Source organism: Pygoscelis adeliae, unplaced genomic scaffold (assembly GCF_000699105.1).
Source record: "Pygoscelis adeliae isolate BGI_AS28 unplaced genomic scaffold, ASM69910v1 Scaffold186, whole genome shotgun sequence".
NCBI classification, from domain to species: Eukaryota; Metazoa; Chordata; class Aves; order Sphenisciformes; family Spheniscidae; genus Pygoscelis; species Pygoscelis adeliae.
The window spans coordinates 7,878,775-7,901,864 of NW_008825071.1; the positions used below are offsets into that span (position 1 = coordinate 7,878,775).

The window sequence follows — 23,090 nt, forward strand, 5'->3', positions numbered from 1 at the left end:
GGTAGCATTCTGTTCTATGATCCAGGCCTTCAACGTTTTAGTGTGATCTTTTCATAAGTGCTGTACAAGGATGCATTTTGCTGCTGAAATAATGCAGTTTTGCATGTATTTTGTAAAATTACTCATTCCAGATTGTCTGCAAAACATGATTAGGTATGTTGAAGGTGATGAAATTGGTATGTGTATAGCTTTACCCCTACTTTCAAAATAAGGCATGGCCTTTGGCTTTCTTCATTCACGCTTTAAACTTCATGGCTAATATCAGTATTCTCCATCAATAACCCAGGATGCCTAAAAGAGAAGAAAGTTGTTCTTAGCTCCTGCAGGGACAGAATCTTTCTGTATTAAACCATATATGCTAGGAATTCCTTTTGAGCTCCCTTGCTGTTATGCCACTATTAAATGACCTCTCAGCAGGTTAATTGGTATATGATTAATGAGCACAGTGTTTCTTAGCAATATCCCACATATATATGTATTTTTGTAAGAGACAGATAAATTTCTTTTGTTCTTTCATTTTCACAGTTACATGGGAATTGGGCTTTCGGCACAGGGTGTGAACATGAACAGACTACCAGGTATGTTTCAGTATTTATTACATTTGAAAAGTTACTTATCTTGGTTGGTTAGTTTTTTAAAATATGCTTGACCTTGATGGGAAGGTTCTGGTAAGCAACAGAGTATAGCGTGACATCTCTGTGTTGTATCTGTTATCTGAATTATGTAAAGCTTGCAGCTAAAAAGTTTAGCTTTTACTGTACATTTGCTCCTGTACTACTTCCCTCAACTCTTAGTGTTATTTATAACATTATGCAGATACTTTTTAGCAAACAAATACATTTTAAAATTTTCATCATGTTTCCTGATAAAAATGAAGCCATAGATTTCCTTGCTCTGTAAACTGAATTTCTAGCAATAATGATGAGCTACTATGACAAAAACTTTGTCACATGGAGTGAGCTCTCCTACTGTCAGTTTCCATTCCGTTACCTGTCCAACCTTAGTAGTAAGGATGTGTAGCATAGTTTTAAGTTTTGACTGTTCCATTGACCAGCATGGTCAGTGACACTGTCTTGTTAACAATTGTATGCAGTATCTCTGTATAGTATTTAAAGAAGTTTTGTGTGTGTGTACATGTTGGTTTTTTAATAGATCTTTATTTAAAAAAAAAAAACCCACCCAAAAAACCCGATTGGTTTTTTGAAATTGTTACTATTAGCCGAGTATAAAATCAAGTATAGAATCTAATTGACCTTAGAGTATGTGTATTCTTTCTTTTGCATTGTTACTTTCTCACCCAAATATTCTGGTAGAGATCCTTATGATCATGACAAGTCCCAGTTACACTGAGCCAAATTAAGGGTGATGAATTATTAGTGGGTGGCATTAAGTTTGAGTGATTTGGGATGCATTGCAAATAATTGTCAAAGATACTACTAATCAATGTAACTGCAGTAATTTGGGGTATTTAATTTACTGAGAGATGCTTAATGTGTTGCCAGCTGAAGCTACCGATCATACAGATTAAGGGTCTAAGTATGGAAAATACTTTCAAATTAACCTGTTAGGCAGCAGCTTGACAGAAGAAGAAGAAACCCACAACCTTTTACTCTTTAAAAATAATCTGAGTTGTCTGTATAAATTCTTATAGTCAGAATGCGTGTGTGTGTATATGTGTGTGTATATATATATATATGGGATTTGGCGATAATTGTTGAAGGCCATGCTTTATATTATTTTGAATAGGCATTTAATAGATCTGTTAGGAAGATTTGGTGGTGCCTGAAAGTTTACTCCTTTTCTATGTGTTTTTGTTCAGTATTGAATTGCAGAGAGTGTGGACAGGTATTTTTAAATGAGCTTAGACTGAAATGGCTTGCTGTGAATTTCCTTGAGTAGTGAACAATATGAAGCTTCTTAACTGGTTCTGCAGCTTCTTCACCTGCAAAATTAGCACCATATTTGCATACATAATGATTTGCCTACTGGCTGTGACTCTCGCCTGTATTGATAATATTTTTCCTTCTTTTTTTTTTTTTTTTTAATTTTTAGGGGCAGCAAAGCTAGTGACACTATAGTCTGGAGATTCTGCTATTATACAGAGACTGCTTGCTGCTGAATAGTCATTGAGAATAATCAGGAATAGAAATGTTTCCCCAGAGATGCATGTTTGAGTTTTAGCCAGGAAGAATTTGATTATGACATATGGTAGCAATAGTTTTGCAAGATGAAAGAGAGAACAGGAGAATCTTCACTGCTTTATTGGGACGTGTCAGATCTGCATATAGCTTTTCAAATTTCAACATTGTAGCTGATTATATTTTTGGTGTATTAACACAAATTATTAAATTTTGTGTGTTCACTTAAAGAGAAAAATGTGTTACCTGAATTTGTGTTACCTGTTATGTACTAAAAATGGAATTACCTGTTCAGCCATTTTGATAAAAGAAGTTGTCGTTTTTTTAAATGAAACAGATTTCTTATCTAAGAAATCTTAGAAAGCAGAAAGCTGAGCATAGTAATTAACCCTTTTAACCTGGTTAGAATATACTAACTTTGCATAGTCTTTCCATTATTTCATAATAAAGGAAACGAATAAATTGCAAATGCTTTTGTTCTCTAGGTTGGGATAAACATTCATATGGTTACCATGGAGATGATGGACATTCATTCTGTTCCTCTGGAACTGGACAACCCTACGGCCCAACATTTACTACGGGTGATGTCATTGGTTGTTGTGTCAACCTTATCAATAATACCTGCTTCTACACAAAGAATGGACACAGCTTGGGTATGGAGAAACATTATCTTTAATGATAACATTATGTCTGTAAGTCTGTTGAAAATCTGAAGCTCTCTTCATGTCAGGAGCAAAGTGTTTGAATAGTTCTTTCGATAGTCTCATAGCCTATGAATTGGGAAGAATAATTTCTTGTGTGCCACTTGCACTAACATTACTTGTGAATTTGGAAGGATTTGTCATAGCATCTCATTCCACAGGACCTGCATTTATGAACTCTGCTACTAAATCCACAAACAATACTTGATGTTTATAAGGTAATAGATAACAAGAGAACTGGAGATAAGGAGAAATGGATATAGCTAAAATTCATTGGTGCTGTATGGGGGACACCTAGCCTTCACTAAAACCTTACATTGGATGGGTGTTATTTTGAACATATGTTGGAGAACAGTGTCTTTTGGATTCCCAGTCTGGAGTCATGCATAGTTGGGCTAAAGCCATGAATTATACAGGTTGTGCTAAAATTAAGTCCATTAAATTCTTGTGGTAAATTTTAGTATTATGCAACACTGCAAGACAATTTTTGAGTTTGAAGATGTCAGGAGAGGGTAGAGTTAAAATTTTTGATGCAATATGTATAATAATTCAGTTACTTAATGCAATTTAATAAGCAAAGATACAGAGTGTAAAGAAAGAAGGAAAAAAAAATCTACTTCCTGCATTAAGGGGAGAGCAAGGGCTTGGGAAGAGATCTTGGAATCGTGCTGAGGGGAGTAGGAAGTTTCAAGTGATAAAGCTCAGAAAGAAGAAATAAGGTTTTTGTCATGGGTAGAAATGTGGTAAGGAAAAGAGAGGCTAGCTTGAAATGAAATAAGAGGTTATTGAGATCAGGACTCTTGAAGTCGCTGTTCTATTTTCTCACATTGCCAAACATGAGGAAGGTTTGGAAAGTAGTAAGGGGAAGGACGTGGTTTAAATTCTTCTCCTTGTCTCTCAGAACAAGACTGCCTGTTTGTTTGCTTAGGCCCTGAGCAAACAGATCTAACTTTGGAGTTTTCCTGCCCCTGCTCAGAGCAGGGCTTAGATGCCTCCAGAAGTCAATTCCAAGTAATCACTTCCGTGATTCTATTCTATCATGATTTAATGTTTCTTCTAAATTGAATGAGTCTATATACCTGGACTTAATACCTTGACGCCTATGGCAGTAGGACGCTTGAACCATGCACTGTGTAGTTGTTTCTTTTGGCCGTGTTTCAGGGTGTATGTCAAAATGGAAGACAGCAGACTCATGTTGTGTTTACCCTAATCTTTAACTGGATTAAAGCTGAGAAGGGTAGTCTTCCCTTATTCCCTTTTTGGAACTAGTAACAGTGGGCCTGCAGGTAAGTTGGATCAGATTGTTGATCAGCTAGAGACACTGGGTTTCTGACCACCCTTATGGTCACATGCCTGGAAGAGCTAAGAAAGGGAGGAGCCGAACCTTCTCTAACAGTGGAAGTCTTAAAGCAGACTGTATTAGGCCAACTGTGAAACAACACTCCAAGTGATTAAAATCTGTTTAAAGAGGAGAACAGAATGGCATAGGTGGGGAGAGGCTAGTAAAATGTCATCTGTCATAGACAGAGTCTGACAAACACTTTATGGATTTCAGAAGGAAACCTGGCAGCTGTTCCGCTGTCATGGGCTTTGCTCGCTTGAATTTCTGACACAGGAAAATTGATTCTGTGTTTAGAGGAAAAATAAATTAGAAATTTTGTCTGTCTTGCTGACTTGTTGCTGCTAGTTGTCCAGAATTCCTATACGACTGTGACTTGGAGGACATTTATGTTTCTTCTCTGGGCCACAGATGCAGTCTAGAGTACTGGAAATCTCTGGCTCAGCCTAGTATTTAATGCTACAAAAAGGGCTAAGCAATTATTTATGCAAGTGTGAAATCCTTGCAACCCCCTCCCCAAAAACCCCAATACCTTTATGTCACTCAGTCATCATTTATCATTTATCTGTCTTGCCTACTGCCATGGTTATTTTGGAAAAGGGCGAGTTGGATGTCAAAACGTGCCAAACAGAGAATAGCTTAGAAAAACTTAGGGTGTGAACAGGTAATAAATAAAATGATAGCTTTCAGATGTGATGGGAGGAAACAGATTCACTCTGTGTGTCATTCTTTTGTATCAGAGTGAGTAAGGAATCCAGATACTTTTGAGATTTGAAATCTTGGTGAAGAATGGAGATGGAAAGCAGGGGTAGAATTTAGGACAAAAAGTTAAAAGCTTTGTTTTAACCTTAAATTTGAAAAGGCAGTGATACAAAATAAGAGTTTGGAGGGATAAGTGGATTTGAATCATTATGCACTTGTGAAAAAAATAAATTTGAAGAAATATTTGGCAACAATAAAGGAAATTATGGAATACTGTTCTCATTTGGCTTTCAGAAGGAGACTTCCTGATACTTATTTTTTAACTCAAAGCTTCCTCCTCCCGCCCCCCACCTAAATGGTGTGAAGTTCCTGAAGTGCATAGAGGTCAGATTTTTCTCTAATCCTGAGACAGCAAAATCACTGCCTTGGTCCTATGGGTAGATGGATGCCTGTAATTATATAACAAGATATTAAGCTATTCTGTTAGAAAACCAAAACACTTTGGCGTGGATTAGAGTGAAACATTTACCAGACTGGTATGGAGTATTATAGGCATGTGCTGCTCATGTAAAGATAATGCGTAGTTGTGAAGAAAAGTAATAGCAAACAAGAAAAGGCACCGTTAAATCTTGGTGTCACAGCATCAAGACATGCAAGTGAAAAAATATCTTCAGATACTCTTATTTTTCCTCTTAATTCTAATCTGTAGCCAGAATTTTCATGCTTTCTAATCTGCGTATCTGTATGACGTTTACTAAATCTTATGCCCTGTTTTGAAAAATGGAGGGCAAATTGAGTGACAATTTTGAATGACAATTACTTTTTGCTAAATATTGCCCTTTATTACTCAAGCACATCAGTTGTGCCTAAGCATCATGGATGTCACCATACTTAGTTCTGAGATGGTTTGGGTGAGTTTTCTGAACATAAAACGATACACTTAAGAAAACGAGGCTAGAATCCAGGCATATGGAAATTAATCTTAATTTTCTCTTCATTACAGGCATCGCTTTCACAGATTTACCGGTAAGATAAGTGCATTTTCAAACAGCTTTCCTTTGTATTATAAACAGATGTTTCAGATGTAACTTGCATTTACGTTATGCTTCTTGGAAATATAACGATAATCTTCTTAACCAATTTAATATCAGGTATTTCTCCTCATCATTTCAGTGGTGATTTGTTAATTGAAGCAAAGCAAGTTTTTTGTTTTTACACCGATCCTCGCAGGGGTTTTCCTTTTCAGGTTTTTAACAGGCAGTTCTAATGGAAGTTTAGCAGAAAATAATACATACAAGTAGTTATTACATACTTTGACACATGCAGGCCTTACAAAGTCAAAGCTATATTAAACACCAGCACGGTGCGTGTGTGTGTACAGCTGTGTATCATATGCAGAAAGGCTGGCTACTTAAGACATGGTCACTGTAACTCGTGCTTGATGTCTAATTTTCAAAATCTTTCTCTATACTGTTCACTCCATAAGATCAAACATATCAAAGTGTTTTGTTTTTTAAAGAAAGCTGCAGATAGCTGAAGTCTTCTAGCTTTTCAGTCAATTAAATTGTACTTTTCTTAAAATCATTACAAACATGTTCCCTGTGCTACTGGTACAGGCATGATACTGCACTTATTTTGTTTTTTTTCTCATCTGCTTCATTTCTGATTGAATCTAGTCAGGGTGCAGTGTGTGATGCACTTCCGTCTGGCCACCTACTCCCATTTGCTATGGCCTTAGGAGGCAAGGACAGATATTAAGGAAAATTAAGTCAATAACCCAGGGCACCTCTCAGCCCTGCCACAGAGTTGGGTGCTTCGTGTAGGAAGCCACTGCCACTGTCCCAGATGTGTGGGATGCCAGCAGGGCTCCTTGCTAGCACATGGTACCAGCACAAGAAAACTGACACTGTAATCTGCAGTTTGAAGCTGGATCCCTCCTCATTAGAATCGATTGCTTTCATCTCATTAAAAGATTTGAGACTTGTGCTTTGTTGATTAGTCTAGACTACGTAATACTATAAGCAAGATTTGTTAAAAAAAAAAAAAAAGGGGGGGGGGGCATGGAAATGGGGGGCAAGATCGGCTTGGGCATGGTTTTAACAACCAGAGTATTTTTCTTTAATTTTGCTGGGTTCACTGGGCTTCACCGTCCCTACTGATCTGCATGTTGATAACTTCTTACTGATAGCTTGAATTTATTTAGCGTATAGTTCTGTAGATCAGCATACCATTATACCATACCACCATTGATTGCAGTGTAAATATGATGTAGGTATATTTATAAATAAAAAAAGAACCAGCAACAAAACCCCACCCACCCAAAACCCCGACTGATTGCATTGCCATTGCGAAGGTGCTAGTTGCATTTAAGTTACTTTAATCCCAACAGGCAGATTTTACTTTTCTCATATTTGGCATATTTCAAATTTGCATGGAGACCTAATCTCTAAGCAGAAAATAAAACTAAGACAACAATAAATGCTTTAAAGTCTTTTTCTAGATACAAGTCCAGGAATTCACGAGAACTTCAATGCACTGTTACAGTTCTTTTTAGGCGCTACACTTGGACTTTGAGGCTAATGAGTTCTCTATCCTGTCAGTTCTTACCACTAAAATTCAGCGATGTTTTAAGTATTTCACCCCAAAAGGAAAATGGCCCACTTTGTAAGTTTAATTTTTGTTCTCTTTTTAAAAGAAACTTTAATCCTGGTCTTTAAAAATCATTAAAAAATTGGTATTTAATAGTTTGTAAAATTGAAACCAAAAGTTGTAAACTTTAGCACAGTTTAAAAAGTGCATTTTCTGACTAGAAAGAGAATGATCAGTAAGGCTTTCTTATGTCAAAATAAAAAAATTATGACCACTGTGAATAAAATTAATCAGTCATTGTATTGCTGGATTGGTAGAAGTTGCTTTAACTGCTGGAAAGATGATGTAGAGGTATTTGCTTCTTCACACTACTAGTAGCAGTGGGGATATTATTACAGAGATGGAAAAAAAAAAAGTGGGGAATTTAGTATAAGAGGAAAAAACTAATTAAAAAATTTCTTGCAGCCAAACTTGTACCCTACAGTAGGGCTTCAAACACCAGGAGAGGTGGTGGATGCTAATTTTGGACAACACCCATTTGTATTTGATATTGAAGACTATATGCGAGAATGGAGAACCAAAATTCAAGCACAGATTGACAGATTTCCGATAGGAGATCGGGAAGGAGAGTGGCAAACAATGATTCAGAAGTAAGACTTTGAATATTGTTTATTTTAAAAAAAAGTTAATAATTGCATTTCGGAGATCTTTAAAGCATTGTATCTATTGTCTTGTGCAAAAAATTACAGATAGTATTGAAACTAGTACAGATAGTTTTGTTAACAGGTTTGATAAACATGTATAACATTGAACATGAATAGATGTTTGGGGAAGAGTTATCTACATCATTAATAATTAAGAGTTTATAATGACGAGTATAAGCCTTCTGTTCTGATTTGACCTACCTAATGTGAATTGGGGAGTTTAGAAAAATTGCCATGGTTGTAATGGGCAGTATTACACTTTGGGCTCTGGCAATTTCCTTTTGCCTTCTCAGCCTTCGGCATGCCAGGTTGTGGCTCGTTAGTGTCTCACTTGGAAAAATGGTGGTTGTGGCTTTGCGTTTTTTATTTCTTCAGTGAAAACAAAAAACTAGTGTGCAGAAATTTCACTTCAGTGTATGTAATGAGAAAAAAACCCCCAACTTAATTAGCGGGTCATACTTTAATTGAGCCTACCTTTGGGTGATGAATAATTTTTATTAAAATTCACCATAATAAAATGATACATTGATTTTTAAAATTGTTTTTCTGTACAGTGTTTTGAAGAAGATACTGGCTCTTAATTGAATTACTTCTGTCTGACTTGTACGGAAATTTCTGAATTTCAAGTAGAATTCTTTAATTCAGTCACTTTTTTTCAGAAAAGGGTTTTTACATTCAAGAAGTTATTGGTTTCTTACCTGTATTTAATGAGTGTTTCTGGGTTTTGTTTTTGTTTATTTTTAGAATGGTATCATCTTACTTAGTTCACCATGGATACTGTGCAACAGCAGAGGCATTCGCCAGATCCACAGACCAGACTGTGCTAGAAGAATTAGCTTCCATTAAAAATAGACAAAGTAAGGCTGGAAATCATGTTACATCCTTTTCCTCCTCCCTTAAACAAAGATTACATAAAACTTTCTCTTAAGCATCATTGTAGAATTTCCTTTCAGCACTACTCCATAGTACAATTCTTTGCTGTCGTGTAAAGTTACACACGTATGAACAGCTGGTTAAGATGAGCTTCCGCACTAACACTTTGGAACTTACTTGATGTAGCGGAATGTGGTAAATTACCTGTTGTCTTTCTCTTGAATGGAAGATTGTGATCTGTCTTAAACAAATGTGTGTAACGTCTCTAAAACGAGTGTTTGTGAGAGCTAATGGTCAGTCACAAACAGAAATATAAAACTTAGTGTTGACAAACATGTAGACTTTTATCTTAACTGTGAAAAGGGGCAGAGTTTAGAGAATGCTTTATAAGTTAAATCAAATTTGAGTTTTTCTGCTTGCAGATGTGAGGGGGAAGAGGACAAGGAGAACTAACAGCAGTTCAGTTCTAACTTGCTGTGGCAATGCTGTTTGGCAGCCTGATTAAACAGTGCCTTCCCCGTTCATTTAAATCCCTGCTGTATGAACACAAGCATTTGTGTGACTGCGTGACATACCACATAGGGAAACTGCTCTGTTTGAAAAATAACCTGTTCATTGGGCTGTTTTTCATTTGGATCAGTTTCTCTGTTGGCGGATAGAGCTGTGAGGCTGTTTGCGACTTGTGCCGGGTTACAGCAACAGAAGCATCAGCTAAAGCAGGGACTGTTGTGGAAAGGTTTAGTCAACTGTAACCTGACTGGAAGTATGTGTTGTAGGTGAGAGACTGAATTTTGTTTTTCTTAGTCCAAATTAAACCTGTGGGAGTGGGATGCAATTTGGATGTTCTTGGGTGACGATAGTTTGGTATGTGCTTATTTATAAAGGCGTGAAAATGAGAAATAAATCGCAGAAGAGTGTCTGCAATCTTAATCTAGCTCTAAATGTGCAATCTGAGTACAAAGTAGTTGTATGCTGGCAACAAATAAAAATACTGAGTACTCATTTAGATATATGTAGGTGGAGTGCAGTTCTTAAATTTTCCTATTGAACATTTCAAGGAAGCATGATCTTTCTTTACACTATTTTTTTCGAAGAGGAAAAAACCTTGTTGATTGATGGTTGCAGTCTCTTTTAATCGTTAATTTACATGTATTAATCCATAAGCTGTCCATTTAACTGATGTTGATTTTGGTGAACAGAAATTCAGAAATTGGTTTTGGCAGGATGAATGGAGAACCCATTGAAACAACATAACAGCTGTATCCAAGTTTACTAGAAAAAAATCCTAATCTCTTATTTGTTTTTTGGTGAACAGGAATTCAGAAATTGGTTTTAGCAGGAAGAATGGGAGAAGCCATTGAAACAACACAACAGTTGTATCCAAGTTTACTAGAAAGAAATCCTAATCTCTTATTTGCATTAAAGTGAGTCTTCAAATTATACAGATGTGTGTTTATAGATGGCACAGTACCTTCTGAGACAAGACAGTTACTCATTTAAAGCTTTCACAGAAATTTAAACAAAGTTAAGCAGCGTTTTTTAGAAAATGTGTATAGTTCACTTTTTTAATGCTATATTATTTGCTACATGTTTAACTAGGTTTTGTCATCAAGGTCCTGTTTTGCAGCATAATTCACATCTCACTGTAGATTTGTTCTCTAGAACTGATTTTTGTAATTTTTTAAATCAATTTTAATCAGTTTGGGTGTCAAGTAAAACTTAAAATGTAAACTGATACAATATCATATTCAAGAAGGTTGAGTCCTGTTGGCATAAGTTGGTCTGTTCCTCCAAATGGGTGACTGACTTTAAAGACCAGTTTAAATAAGCTGTTTCACTCCATGTCACTTTACTAGAAACCTCTGGCTAATACTGTGGAAATTCCATAATCCCAAAGAGTTCTCTTGGCTTCCCAGGCACACAATAGTCACCTTCATTCTGGCATTTTTACTTGCCAGCTGCGCTGATCCTCCAGAATTTTGTATCATGTTGTAGTGTTTGAATGTGGAAAAAAAATGTTATCTCCTATAAGAACAAAGCAATTTAATTTTTATGTTCAGTTAAGTAACTCGGAATGTGTTTGAAGTCTGTCACGTTCAAGTGCTGAACAGAATTCACGTGGTAGTACTGCAGACTTATCACAGAATTCACAAAATGCGAACATTTTGATGAAAGACTTCACTCGATAACGTCAACTGTATGTTATCTTTTTCTCAATCTGTCTTTCTAAATTTTGCCTGTTCCGTTGAGGCTATCCAAGCCTAAAACATAAAGCAGTAGGTCTGAGCTCCCTAGTAAAACCTCCTTATCTAAAATAAAACTGACAAAGAGCAACAGCCTCTAAAGGGAAGGTTTGTATATGAGCTTGCTTTTCAAACTGTTCTGTAGTGCAAATGTTTAATGTTAAGAGTTACTGTTTAATGCTTACTGTTCCAGACAGTCAAACTATGTTCTCATTTACTTTGAGAGAAATGACAGACATGACAACGTAACGACATATCCTTCTCAAGAAATAACCTTGCCCCTGCCAATAAAACAAAACAGTTAAAACAAGGAAATACAGTTTAGTTCTCTAAACTTTGAGGACTTACTGGCAAAGTCTGTCCTGGAAGGATAATATTCCTGCTCTCCTCCCTCACAAATTTTGTAATTGTGTATTTTGGGCTGAATACTCCAAAGCTTATTGATGATTGGGTTACTGACATCCAGCATTTTGTTGAGTCAGACTTTTTGTATATTTAACACTAAAATTAAATCATTGCTATCGTTGGTATATTGAAATGTGTAAATTGTTTTATTAGCTTAACTTTTTTGCCTTTTGTTTAGGGTGCGCCAGTTTATAGAGATGGTGAACGGTACAGACAGTGAAGTGCGGTGTTTGGGAGGCCACAGTCCAAAATCTCAAGATAGTTACCCTGTTAGCCCGCGATCATTCAGTAGTCCTAGCATGAGTCCCAGCCATGGAATGAATATTCACAATTTGGCAACAGGCAAAGGGAGCAGCACACACTTTTCTGGTAAGTTGATGTGGAAGATACACCACAGAGATTTGGATATACCACACCACGAAGCTTTTTTGTTTGTTTGTTTCCAATTAAGTATCCGGAAAAGTTACAAATACTTACAGACTGACAATTTGTTTTACTTAAAAGTTGATACTGAATGCTTTGTATAAAGGTATACTTTTAATGATTAAAATACATGATTTTCAGCCACTTGGGGAAATGGAGAGTATATAAATAGAATCACATCTTTTTTGCATGTGCTCTTGGTTTTACTAAGGGTTTGCGAAGTAGGTTGCCACTGATTTCTAAGAAATGCTTGCTTCCGGGAGATAGAAGATTCTGACACAAATTTCTGTGGTCCTCTCAATAATAATTTATGGCTTGGGCAAGGTGGTTTCAGTCCAGTAGGTGGTATATACGATCCATTTCCTATGGTGTTCATGGAGTAGTAGGAACAGCTGCTCTTGTGTAGGAAATACCAGAAGCTAGGTGGTCGAGTTAGGTAAAAGTCTTTCTGCTGGCAGCCAAATTTCAGTCTGCGCAGTTGAAACAGTTCTGAGAGCATCTAGGTTGGTGGTAAAGCTTCAGTGGGAAGCTGTGAATGTTCAGAGCTGCCCCATGCCTACGAGGAGATCCCCGTGCCTTCCAGAGCACCCCTGCAGAGAAGTGGAGCATGTTAAAATGGTCTGTGTGTCATCTTTGGTATGTGTCATCTTTGAACCCCAGACTCTTAAGGTAGCAGAGGCCATCAACTTTCACTTCTGTTGCATTCTTAAATCGAAACTGGAGCTGATTGGGGTTGTTTTTTGGTTTGGGTTTTTTTCCTCTCGGTGGGATTGAGTAGGAAGCCAGGGTAGCCTGGCTACCAGAATACCTGCTGCCCTTGGAAAGGCAGCAGCTTCGCTTTTCTTCCCTCTGTATCAAAACTGTTGCTATCACGTGTGTGAGTGGAGGTCCACTCCGATTTTCTGTTTGTTCTTCAGGTGGTTATTGGGATGTATCGTAGAAAGTACCTCTAACTTTCTGATTTTGTAAATAGAGGCACCACTTAATAAGCAAGTTGATGAATGTAGTATTAGAATTGAGGTTTGGGATTTCTGAAATGGCAGCAACTGTTTTGTTTATAATAAGCCCTTCCTGTGACCTGTTTCTATATTAGAAGATGCTAGGGAGCTCCTGTTTTTGGGCTTGATAGAACTGGCAGTTACATGTTTGCTTCAAATAGTAGTTTCTTGATTATATTTTAGAAGGGTCAGAAGAGATTTTAGCCAGACATCATAATTGCACAGCATGGTGTAATTTTATTTAGCAAAGCACAATATTAACAATTAAAATAATTATATGGGGAAGAAGGGAGGTTGTATTTAAGTGTAGCAACATGTAAAGTATTTTCAGCACTGAATTTTACTGCATGTTTATAAAGAGAATTATGTGATTAGGAATTAGTAAGATGAATGTCCGCTTCCATTCATAATGATGGTGGCCTAGAAAATATTTTCAGATCTTTCAGAAACAATGTATCAGTTCTAAAAAATGATTCTACGTTGATGCATTTTTCTGCTTTACTGGTGTATAAGTACAACTGAAAAACCTTCTCATGTATGTGTTAGTACTTTTTAATAATAATGCTTAACTTCTGCACTGTAGACGCCTTAAAGGTTCAAATACCTGAAACACGGAGGCTAAGTATTTGGGTTTATTTGTTTGGCAAATCTAGTGTTTACTGACCAGTAACAATTAAGCTATACTTATTTTGCTTCTATAAATCAGTACTTACAAATAAGTTTGTAGATGATTACAATTATTTAAACTTTCTTTCAGGGTTTGAAAGTAGCTGCAGTAATGGAGTAATATCAAATAAAGCGCATCAATCTTACTGTCACAGTAAACACGCGACCACCAGCTTGAATGTACCAGAGCTCAACAACATAAACGTATCAAGATCACAGCAGGTTAACAGCTATTCCAGGTGAATAAAGATGCTTCTAACTTACATCGAGGCTTGTGTTGTCCATGTGGTTGTATTGCAGAGAAGAGTTTTCAGTGGGATTTGATGTGATTTTTTTTTCAAGGACAGTTAAAACATTTAGTGTAAGAGGCCAACAGCGCGTGATCACTGTAGTGTGCTTTGGTTTTGTTTTAACTTCTCAAGCTCAAGAGACTGTTTTCTCCTGTTTGGTTAAAGAAATGCAATGGACAAAAACAAATTACCTTGCTTATAGCTAGTTATGGTCCGTTTTGAAGTTGTATAGTGAAGATTAACTAGCTCTCTGGGATTTTAATTTAAGCCCCTGATGTTGATTTAAGCACGTTGCATGTAGGTAATGAAAAGTTTTCCAGATACTCTCCATTTGTGGCAGTATCTGCAAAGTGAACACAACTGAAATGCGTATGAAATGTGGACTCCCTTCCATTGCATACACAAGAATTGTTTGCCGGCTCCAATCACTGCCACTTGTGCAAACGCATTCAATTCAGAGAATGAAAATAGATGTACTAGCCAGGGTTAATATGGTTATTCATAACCAGTAAATATTAAGCTCTGGATCGCACAGATGCAGCAGAACCTAATTTGATGTGAAATAAAACGGTACTTGGCCGCGTTGCCCAGGATGGATTCCCAAAACTACCAACTAGGATGTGATGATGTGGTGGTGATAACAAAAAGTATTTCAGTTGGATAGTGATGATTGGAGGAAAAAAGTAACAGCAGCAATTTACTTCTTAACTTCACGATTTGTATTTGTGTCAGCAATTGTCTCTGCCAAAAAGCATGGCAGTGTCCAGGCAACTTTGAGATTTTTCACAGGAGGATGACAATTCCTTGGCTGCGGTGTTGCCCAGTCAGAGAAGCCTTTTGGTTTCCTTCCTCAATGGAAGCTGGGTATTTTTGGTTGCTTAGAAACAAGACATTGAACTTTTACATTGCATCTTTTTGGTCTTGAGAGAGGTTTTATGTTGTCGTTCTCCATGACGAAATAGAACAGGCTGGGATGTAACTGTCAGCAAAGCTCAGTCCCCAAAGCCATGCTGGCATTTTCTAGAAGTGCTTCTGTGACCTGCTGCGAGCAAAGTGCGGTGAGGAGTTGTATGCTCTGAATTTGCCTCTGAGTATCTCTTCAGTGTCTTGGTTTACTCAGTATTTGCTTTGGGTTTTTCTTCTTTTTCCCTGTCATTCCACTGTGAGTAAATGAGAGATCAAGGCTTTTTTGAAAGAATTCTTTACCTAAATTTGATATTCTCGAAGTAGGCTGTATATTGAGTTAACTGTGTTTTTGAGAAGGGGGGAAAAAAGAAGTGGGAATGGTGTATTTTCTCAATGCATTTTCTCCAGCTCTGTTGTATGTACAGATATATAAACCAGGTAAGAAGTTTTTGGTGGGTATTTAGAAAGTGTTATACTACTTACTCCTGAATAATGGTAGACATGTTTAATTTTTCAGCATCTGAAAAAGTTACGTAACTGAATGCTAATGTCAGTTGAGAAAACCTTAAGATTTCCCTTAAAAATTCCCTTAAAATTATCACCAGTTGCTATGGAAAGAACTGTGGTCTAACTTGGTAATATTTAAAAGCAGCTTTTCAGTAGCCAAGATGTGGAAGTACTGTGCTGAAGTTGTGAAGAAGATAGCCCGAAGTACTTACAAATGAGTAAAACTTTTATTTATTACTCTCTTTTCAGCAATGATGTAGACATGGAAACAGATCACTACTCCAATGGGGTTGCTGAGACTTCATCCAATGGCTTCCTAAATGGTAGTTCTAAACATGATCACGAAATGGAAGAATGTGACACAGAAATGGGTCTGCAGTGATATTTCTTACATTTTTATTAAGTGATGGCAACAAGGTTATGTTTTTACTTGCAATGCTTCCCAACTTGAAAATTAGGGATATTAGCTCAAATTTAGGTTTTGCTTGTTTGTTTGTTTTGCTCTTGTTAGATGTAAATCTTATAACCACTGATTTAGGTGGTCCAATGTCATTGTGAGAACAGGGGAAATTGGTAACTCGTGGATATTGAAACTAGCATCAATTTCTAAGAACCTACCTTTGAGAAGAAGCATCCTATTGTGTAGCACACCTGGGTCAGGGTTGGCAGATTGCTTCTCCCTGTTCCCCTAGTCCTCTTACCGTCCATGGTTCTCATGGCATCTTTGCACTCGACAGTAAGAGCAGAAATTCCAAATCACTTATGTTGAAGAATGCAAAGTGCTAATATTAAATGCTCAAGAAAAGAGCTATATTTGGGAACTGAGATGACGGGGGGGGGGGGGGTGCGCTGAGGGCAGTTTTCCACCAAAAAAAAAAAAAAAATCCTGTTTTACATAGTTACGGTCTAAAAAATAACTTTTTTCTTAACCTGCTTTGTACTTAGTCATACCTGTTGACATTAGTGACAAATGAGTATTTAAATACCCTGTGATTGCCAGCACGCCATAAAAAGATGCTGTTCACTCTGTCACTTACGGCGCTAACTGTCCCTGCCCAGTAAAGGCAGTCAGATCACTGAAGTGCACGCAGGCTGGAGCTTAGACAATGGTTGTTACTGCTGGCCGTGTCTGAAGAAGCGGAGGAATCCAGCCCAGCCATTTCTGCAGTTGCAGAACTATCTTCTCAAACCCTTGATTTAACCATAGATTAATAGATTAACTACCATTTAATAGGTAGTTTAAATGAAACGTGAAACTCGGGACATCGCTGGTAAACCTCCAGAATGCAGCAGTACTCAACAGGTGTCTACGAATGCTTCACAGTTCTGAGGGCGTGTGCTGCTGCTGATCATGCAGCTTTGCTGGTAAATACTAGGTAACTGTTGAGACGCAAACGTAATTCTGTTTACAGCCCTGAAGGGGGGAGATTCAAATTTCTGGGCTGCTTCCCTGCATTACGCTCTGAAACTGGATAATAACAAGGCATCACTTCTGTGACAGAAAAAACAAAACACTTCTTTACTCTCTTGCAGCCTTTCCCACAGAGGCTTGCTGTGACAGACATGAAGCAGCTGCACAGGGCACAGAGTTGGGGTTTTTTTTTTCGTTTTTTTTTTTTAATGTAGTTGTTTTCTGCCTTTGGAAAGTGATGTCCTAGATTGGGCTGCAGCTAGCAACAAACACCACTTCTTGAAGACTTGTGGGTGCTTCACCTTTGTAAAAAAGAATTGTGGCTCCTCAACCTACACTGTTTACTCCCCACAGTTTGAGTTTGGTGGCTTTTTGCTTTTAAGTATTATAAGAATATATAAGTATTTATATAAGTAAAGTGGCCAGTTGTATGTCATGTTAAGTAGGCAGATTTTTTCCAGTGGTGATATGTTCACATCTAAGGAAAAAAAAAAAGTAAAGTGGCCAGTTAGAAATCTTGTTTGAAATAGTGGTCAAAATACATCACTAGATAGCAATGTTAAAATCAGAAAGAAGAATGGTTTTGTAATTAAAGTGTACGTCAAAATTCCGATTCAAAACTTGATGCCAATGATGGAAAAAAGGCAGGGAATGGATAAATGTGTTTTTTTTAGTTGGTGTGGGTTTGTTTTTTTTTTTTACTGGTTGCTTTAGTTATAAATTTTAAAAAGGCAGAACTTTCAGAAAAGCCAAGGGTTAATTTACTATTCATAAACTGCATTAATGTCTTTTAAAATCACTAGTATTGGTGAATATTGTAGCAAACGGTAAAAAAATCGGTGGTAGTGTTCTGCTTGATAACAAAAGAAGCCTGAAATGTCCAAATTATTAAGCTAATATGTTCTGTAGAACTCATTACAAGGAGTACGACCAGTCTAAATGATCACCTTGTAGCAGCATCCATCGTGGCTGTTCAGAAAGTTCAGGGTGTTTTTACCCTCTATTAGCAGTTCCGGATTTGGCCTATCTTTAGAAGTGCAATGCCAAAGAATTAAAAAGGCAGAACTGCGTGGACTTTCATTGTTGTCGTTACTAATTTTAAACTCCCATAAAGTTTTAGGCTAAAATTTGGTTTATAATCTAGTCAGTTTAAAATTAACCATTGCAAAATAAACAGCACGTGTAGACAGCCTTTGCCGTTAGGGAAGGAAGTCTCTTAATGTTTATGAAGGAGCAGTTCAGCAGTGCTCGGTATAGGAGCACATTATGCCAAGGTCTCTGGCCCGACGTGCTTTCTGTCTGAGAAGGCAGATGTCTTTTGAGTGGAATCAGTGCAGGTTCTCTAGACCCATAGATTGTTACGGTCAGCTCTATTAGTGGTGATGATGACGGTATCATTTTTGCAGAAGTAGATTCAAGTCAGTTAAGACGTCAGCTGTGTGGCGGCAGCCAAGCGGCTATTGAAAGAATGATCCATTTTGGAAGAGAATTGCAAGCAATGAGTGAGCAGCTAAGAAGAGAATGTGGCAAAAACACAGCGAATAAGAAAATGCTCAAGGTATGTTTCATCTTGAAACTGTGGTGTTAAGGTGAATAACTGTGCTGCCCAGCAGAAGCTTTCCACAGCACCTGGTGTTGCACTACTGTTCTGCTTTAACTTCTGTGATTTTTTTGGTTCCCCCCTGCCCCCGAGAGCAGTATTCTAGTCAGCTGTGGTGTAGCACTGTCTCCTGTCTTGTCTGTGTAGCACATTCACAGGGAAGATAATTTCATACTGTAATGCAAGTAGAACCAGAGATGGATTTAGCACTTCCCTCCATCTCATTTCTGACCATGTAGCTTGGCCTCTTGAATCCAAGTGCTGTGTTCAACTCTAATGATAAATGAACTGCAAGAAAGAGGATTGATACAGATGTCTAATGTGCTTTCTTTAGTACTCTGTGTGTTAATTGGTTTACCTTGATTTGAGACCGCTCTGTAAAAGAATTCCCCTGCCAAAGACTGACCGCATGCAATTTTCAGTCTGTTTTCTCTTTCCCCATCACTTAAAAAATACTGCTAACGTTTGTCTTTCCGTTGGGAAAAACACTGCTTGCTCAAAATGGAACAAGTCCTGCTACACTTACTTTTCATCCTTTCGTATTGATGACGGACACTGACAATCACCTTTGCGATTCTGAATCAAAATGGGTGAAGAAATAGTCCTTGTTTTCACTAGTAGAATATTACTGCGAGAAGTTAACAAAAATCATCTTTCCACAGGATGCATTCAGTTTACTTGCATATTCAGATCCCTGGAGCAGCCCTGTTGGAAATCAGCTTGACCCGATACAAAGAGAACCTGTGTGCTCTGTACTCAATAGTGCAATACTAGGTAAGTAAGTGAGGGCTGGTGGCTTTCACGCGTGGTACGGAGTGCCTTTTGTTCCCGACAGGTAGCACTGCTGCTCGCCACGCATCATTTGCTGGGCTTGGCACTGGGCTGGCTGAGCGATGAGCGAAGTAAAGGTACGCTCTTTCAGTAAAAGGGAGGGGTCGTTTGCGGGGCATGTTAATGTAACAGATGTAATGGTCGTCATCCTTGTTGTTCAAAGCAGAAATGGACCTGTTCAATAATGGTGCTATGCAGGGAATTTGAAACTGTTGCTCTGTTGCTCCTGCTGTCTTGCTGTAAGAGCAAACTTTGCAAGTGAGCACATGAATTTTGAAATGAGTGGTTTAAGCAAGCTTACAATTTGTTTTCAGTGTGCTACCATGAAATTAATCGGTATTTTAACTGCCGTGATTCTTTCTCAGAGACTCACAATCTGCCAAAGCAACCACCGCTTGCCCTAGCAATGGGACAAGCGTCTCAGTGTCTAGGATTGATGGCTCGATCGGGAATTGGATCCTGTGCGTTCGCCACGGTGGAAGACTACCTACACTAGCTATGCATTTGAAGAGCTGAAAGGTGGTGTGGCATATTCAACATGGAAAGTAGACCAGCTCTGCTGACTGGAATTTGGAATTTTAATTATGTACTAAGGACAAGTCTGTCGCTTTATGTTGCTTCCTAGTTTACAGCATGATGCAAATGATTTCTAACTTAGCGTTAGGAGAAAATGTCCATCTTTAAACCTCTTAGACAACTAAGAGTTGACAACATCACTGATAATGTCAGACATCCAAATTGACAAGTACAGATCCTTTAAACGATTGTCCAAAACAAACCAAAAATCCTGCTACCTTGTGGTGGGACGGAAGAATGGAAAACGTGGATGTATTAGCATGTGGGTGACGTAAACGTCAAGCAGGATGACTTGCCAACCTCCGCCCCCATTGTTACATAGTTCAATCAGTGTAATTTACAAAATGCATAAAACACCTGATGGTTTGGATATATAGTGTTGATGGGAAGAAATGATATTTTTTAATGTGTACTGTAAAACTTGAATTACTCAGGAGCTGAGTGAATATGTTTGTTGCTACTTACAATCCCAACCTGTTGATCTTAGTAGTTTTTTGTTTTAACACGGTCTTTTCAACTTTGTTTCCTTGTTTAACTACAGACAGCTTCTGTTGTGTAGACTCACCAGTTTAACTGTTGTATTATAACAGTATTACATGTCAACACAGTGTGGTTATGACCTATTTATATAAAAACCAAATATTTAGTCAATTTACAGTCTTAATTTAATCTTTGTACACCTTGCATTTTTAAAAGTGCTTAAATAGTACTATATTGCAATAAAATGTAGTGATACCATAATTAACCAGCCATTAAAAACTTACTTCTACATACATGGTAGCATGGACTTGTATGCTACACTTTCCTGGTTCTAGAGTTCTATCCTAGAACAGCTCTTCTCGCGTAGACCCACGAATTCACCATGACAGCTCGCTGGTCGAACCGGGGATGCCACTGCCCTCCACCAGAGCACTGCGCTGGGCTGTCAGAGGTTAAAGGTTTACTGTGTTCTTGCTGTGAAGCAAGTCTAGCTAGCAGGGCAAAGTCAAGGCCCTGCTGGAAGCTCATTCAGTCCTCCCTGAAGATGGGGGGGGGAACCTTATTCTGTGAAAGTACTCATCAGTCTGGACAGTAGTGTCCCCACTCCACCTAATGATTCTGGTCTTAGGATACAGCCTTTCTTTAGAGATGCAAGTCACTGAAAAAGCAGGCGTAACGGATTGTTGTAAGAAATGCAGCGTCCAGACCAGTAAGTACCACATCGCTCGTCTTTATTCTCTGCAAAGGAGCTGCCTCACAGAGCAGCACCCAGCTCTAGAAGGCTGGTTGTAACACCAGCTGTTCTAAGTCAGCGTTAAGGACACACAGCTGTTTCTTAGCTTCCCTGACCCCTTCTGAAAGGGGAGGGAAGAGAACAGGGAGGTCAGTTCAGGCGGAGCTTTGTGAAGATCAGTGCCAGCTGGTGGCTGGAGCTGAAAGCAGGGCAATGATGGAGAAGTGGAGAGAAAACACCTTTGTTGTGTTGAGAGACTGACTTTCAGCAGAAGTCCTTAATAGCATCTTCTGAAAAAAGCTGTCTTCATACTCAATTTTTAATCTGTGTTGAGAGCCAACGTTTTTTAAACCTTGCTGCTCTTTGCTTTTTTTCTTGCCCTTAAAAAAAAAAAAAAAGGCTGTTAGTTACCAAAGGCTGTTAGTTTTAGCCCATCTACTGCAGCATTTCAGAACAGAAGAACCAGTTGGAAAGCTGATAAGCTTCCTATCATAGTTCACATACAACAGCTGGCTTCCACTGGCCAGGGCACCAAGCTGTGCCCATCATCTCCTTCACAGGGAGGGCGGGGGTACAGCAGTGCTTTCACTTCTGAAGCACAACTGAAAAGCAGACTGCCTGCTCAGGACCAGTGACTTTGGCCCCTGGTATTCATGAGCCTTGCAGAGTGTGCTGGAGTGGCAGTGTGGCTGGAACTGAGGCCCGTAGGAGTCCGTCCCCATTCATTTCTGTAACGTCACTTTTTACGAGGAGAAAGAGGCACTATTTCCCTGTGCTCACACAGAAGTTCTGGGATTTGACATCCCTGCTTTTTTTTTTACACATCTGAAATGACTTCCAACAACAGCTCAGAGGTTGTAGGCTGAAACAACAATTAGAGTATTTATTTCAACAAGCAAACATGGTTCTAGGCCCAGATGCTGCTTCTTAATACACCAAAAGTGAGGTAATTTTTTCAAGTTCTGTCCTGCACCCCTCCCCGGCGGAGCGCTTGCTACACCCGCTCAGGCTGCGGTGCCCTGCTGCCCTTCCCGTACTGTCAGGTTCTTTGAGATAAGAGGTAGCAAGATGCAGCCCTCTAACAGGAGAAAGCTTTGGTTTTAAAGTGTACTTTAAACCACATGCACATACAGTAGTGCCTGCTTTGACTTTCTATACTCACCCCAAGATTTGTCCACAAACTGAACTGCAGCTTTTTTAACTGGGTTCTTCTTATTTTCAAGGGAGAAAAATTCATTTGCTGAAATGGAGATGAGCATTAATTAATTACCAAGTGTGACACAGACAAATCCAGATGCAGACCCACCTACGAAGGAGAAAACTGCCTACCCTGTGCCCGGTTGGCGTCTGGTCCGTAGAGATGAGTGTTTAAAAAGTCTTTGGCGAGCTGTTGGTGGAGGCCTGTTAAACTCTGATCTTTTAAGCACACAGCCGTATAGTTTCCTTTTGACCTAGTTAAATAAAGAGATTAAAACCCCTGTAGCGTAGTTACAGAACCCAGAACAAGAGACACACTAGTTTAGTTTAGTTAATGCTTTGCTGCTTGAGCACAGCAGTCGCCGGTGCTGGTTTCTGATGCTCAGCCAAGCTTTGCAGTGGTACTAAAAACCCCAACAATTGGACCAAGACTCTCAACCCGTCATCGTATGCCTTTATGTGCCCCAAGTAGTTCCTTGGGAGTCTTGAACTAGTCCTACCAGAAGCTAATGCAATTACTCTACAGGGACAGCAGTGACAAAGAAACAAAGGGGGGAAAAAAAAAGAAAAAAAGGCTGAAACGCAGGAGTTCAGTGCTCAGAACCAGACCTGCAGCAGCACGTAACAGGATGCCTACTGCTGTGCTTATGACTGCCCAGTTATCTCATAGCAGTTGTATATACACAACTGTGGTTTAACCCAGCCGGCAGCTAACCACCACACAGCCCTTGGCTCACTCCTCCCCACCCCAGGGCGATGGGGGGGGGGGGACGTGGAA

The 23,090-nt window shown here is 38.6% G+C and overlaps 1 protein-coding gene and 1 long non-coding RNA gene across 2 annotated transcripts in view; one reads left to right on the plus strand and one right to left on the minus strand.

Moving 5' to 3' along the window:
• Window positions 1–20,675, plus strand: part of RANBP9 (RAN binding protein 9) — a gene marked incomplete at its 5' end in the record, with an annotated part of 40,218 nt that extends 19,543 nt beyond the window's left edge. The window contains 12 exons of the mRNA XM_009326557.1: window positions 526–578; window positions 2,624–2,791; window positions 5,884–5,906; window positions 7,935–8,119; window positions 8,918–9,030; window positions 10,362–10,470; window positions 11,873–12,063; window positions 13,873–14,020; window positions 15,734–15,855; window positions 18,302–18,453; window positions 19,158–19,269; window positions 19,692–20,675. Coding sequence (XP_009324832.1) covers window positions 526–578; window positions 2,624–2,791; window positions 5,884–5,906; window positions 7,935–8,119; window positions 8,918–9,030; window positions 10,362–10,470; window positions 11,873–12,063; window positions 13,873–14,020; window positions 15,734–15,855; window positions 18,302–18,453; window positions 19,158–19,269; window positions 19,692–19,822 — 1,507 coding nt within the window. The remainder of the gene's footprint in view (window positions 1–525; window positions 579–2,623; window positions 2,792–5,883; window positions 5,907–7,934; window positions 8,120–8,917; window positions 9,031–10,361; window positions 10,471–11,872; window positions 12,064–13,872; window positions 14,021–15,733; window positions 15,856–18,301; window positions 18,454–19,157; window positions 19,270–19,691) is intronic.
• A 411-nt stretch (window positions 20,676–21,086) lies between these two features.
• The window catches only part of LOC103919046, a 5,908-nt gene continuing 3,904 nt past the window's right edge, over window positions 21,087–23,090 (minus strand). Inside the window, exons 3-5 of the long non-coding RNA XR_663725.1 lie at window positions 22,445–22,566; window positions 22,278–22,355; window positions 21,087–21,495 (exon numbers count right to left, since the gene is read on the minus strand). This is a non-coding gene — a long non-coding RNA (uncharacterized LOC103919046). The remainder of the gene's footprint in view (window positions 21,496–22,277; window positions 22,356–22,444; window positions 22,567–23,090) is intronic.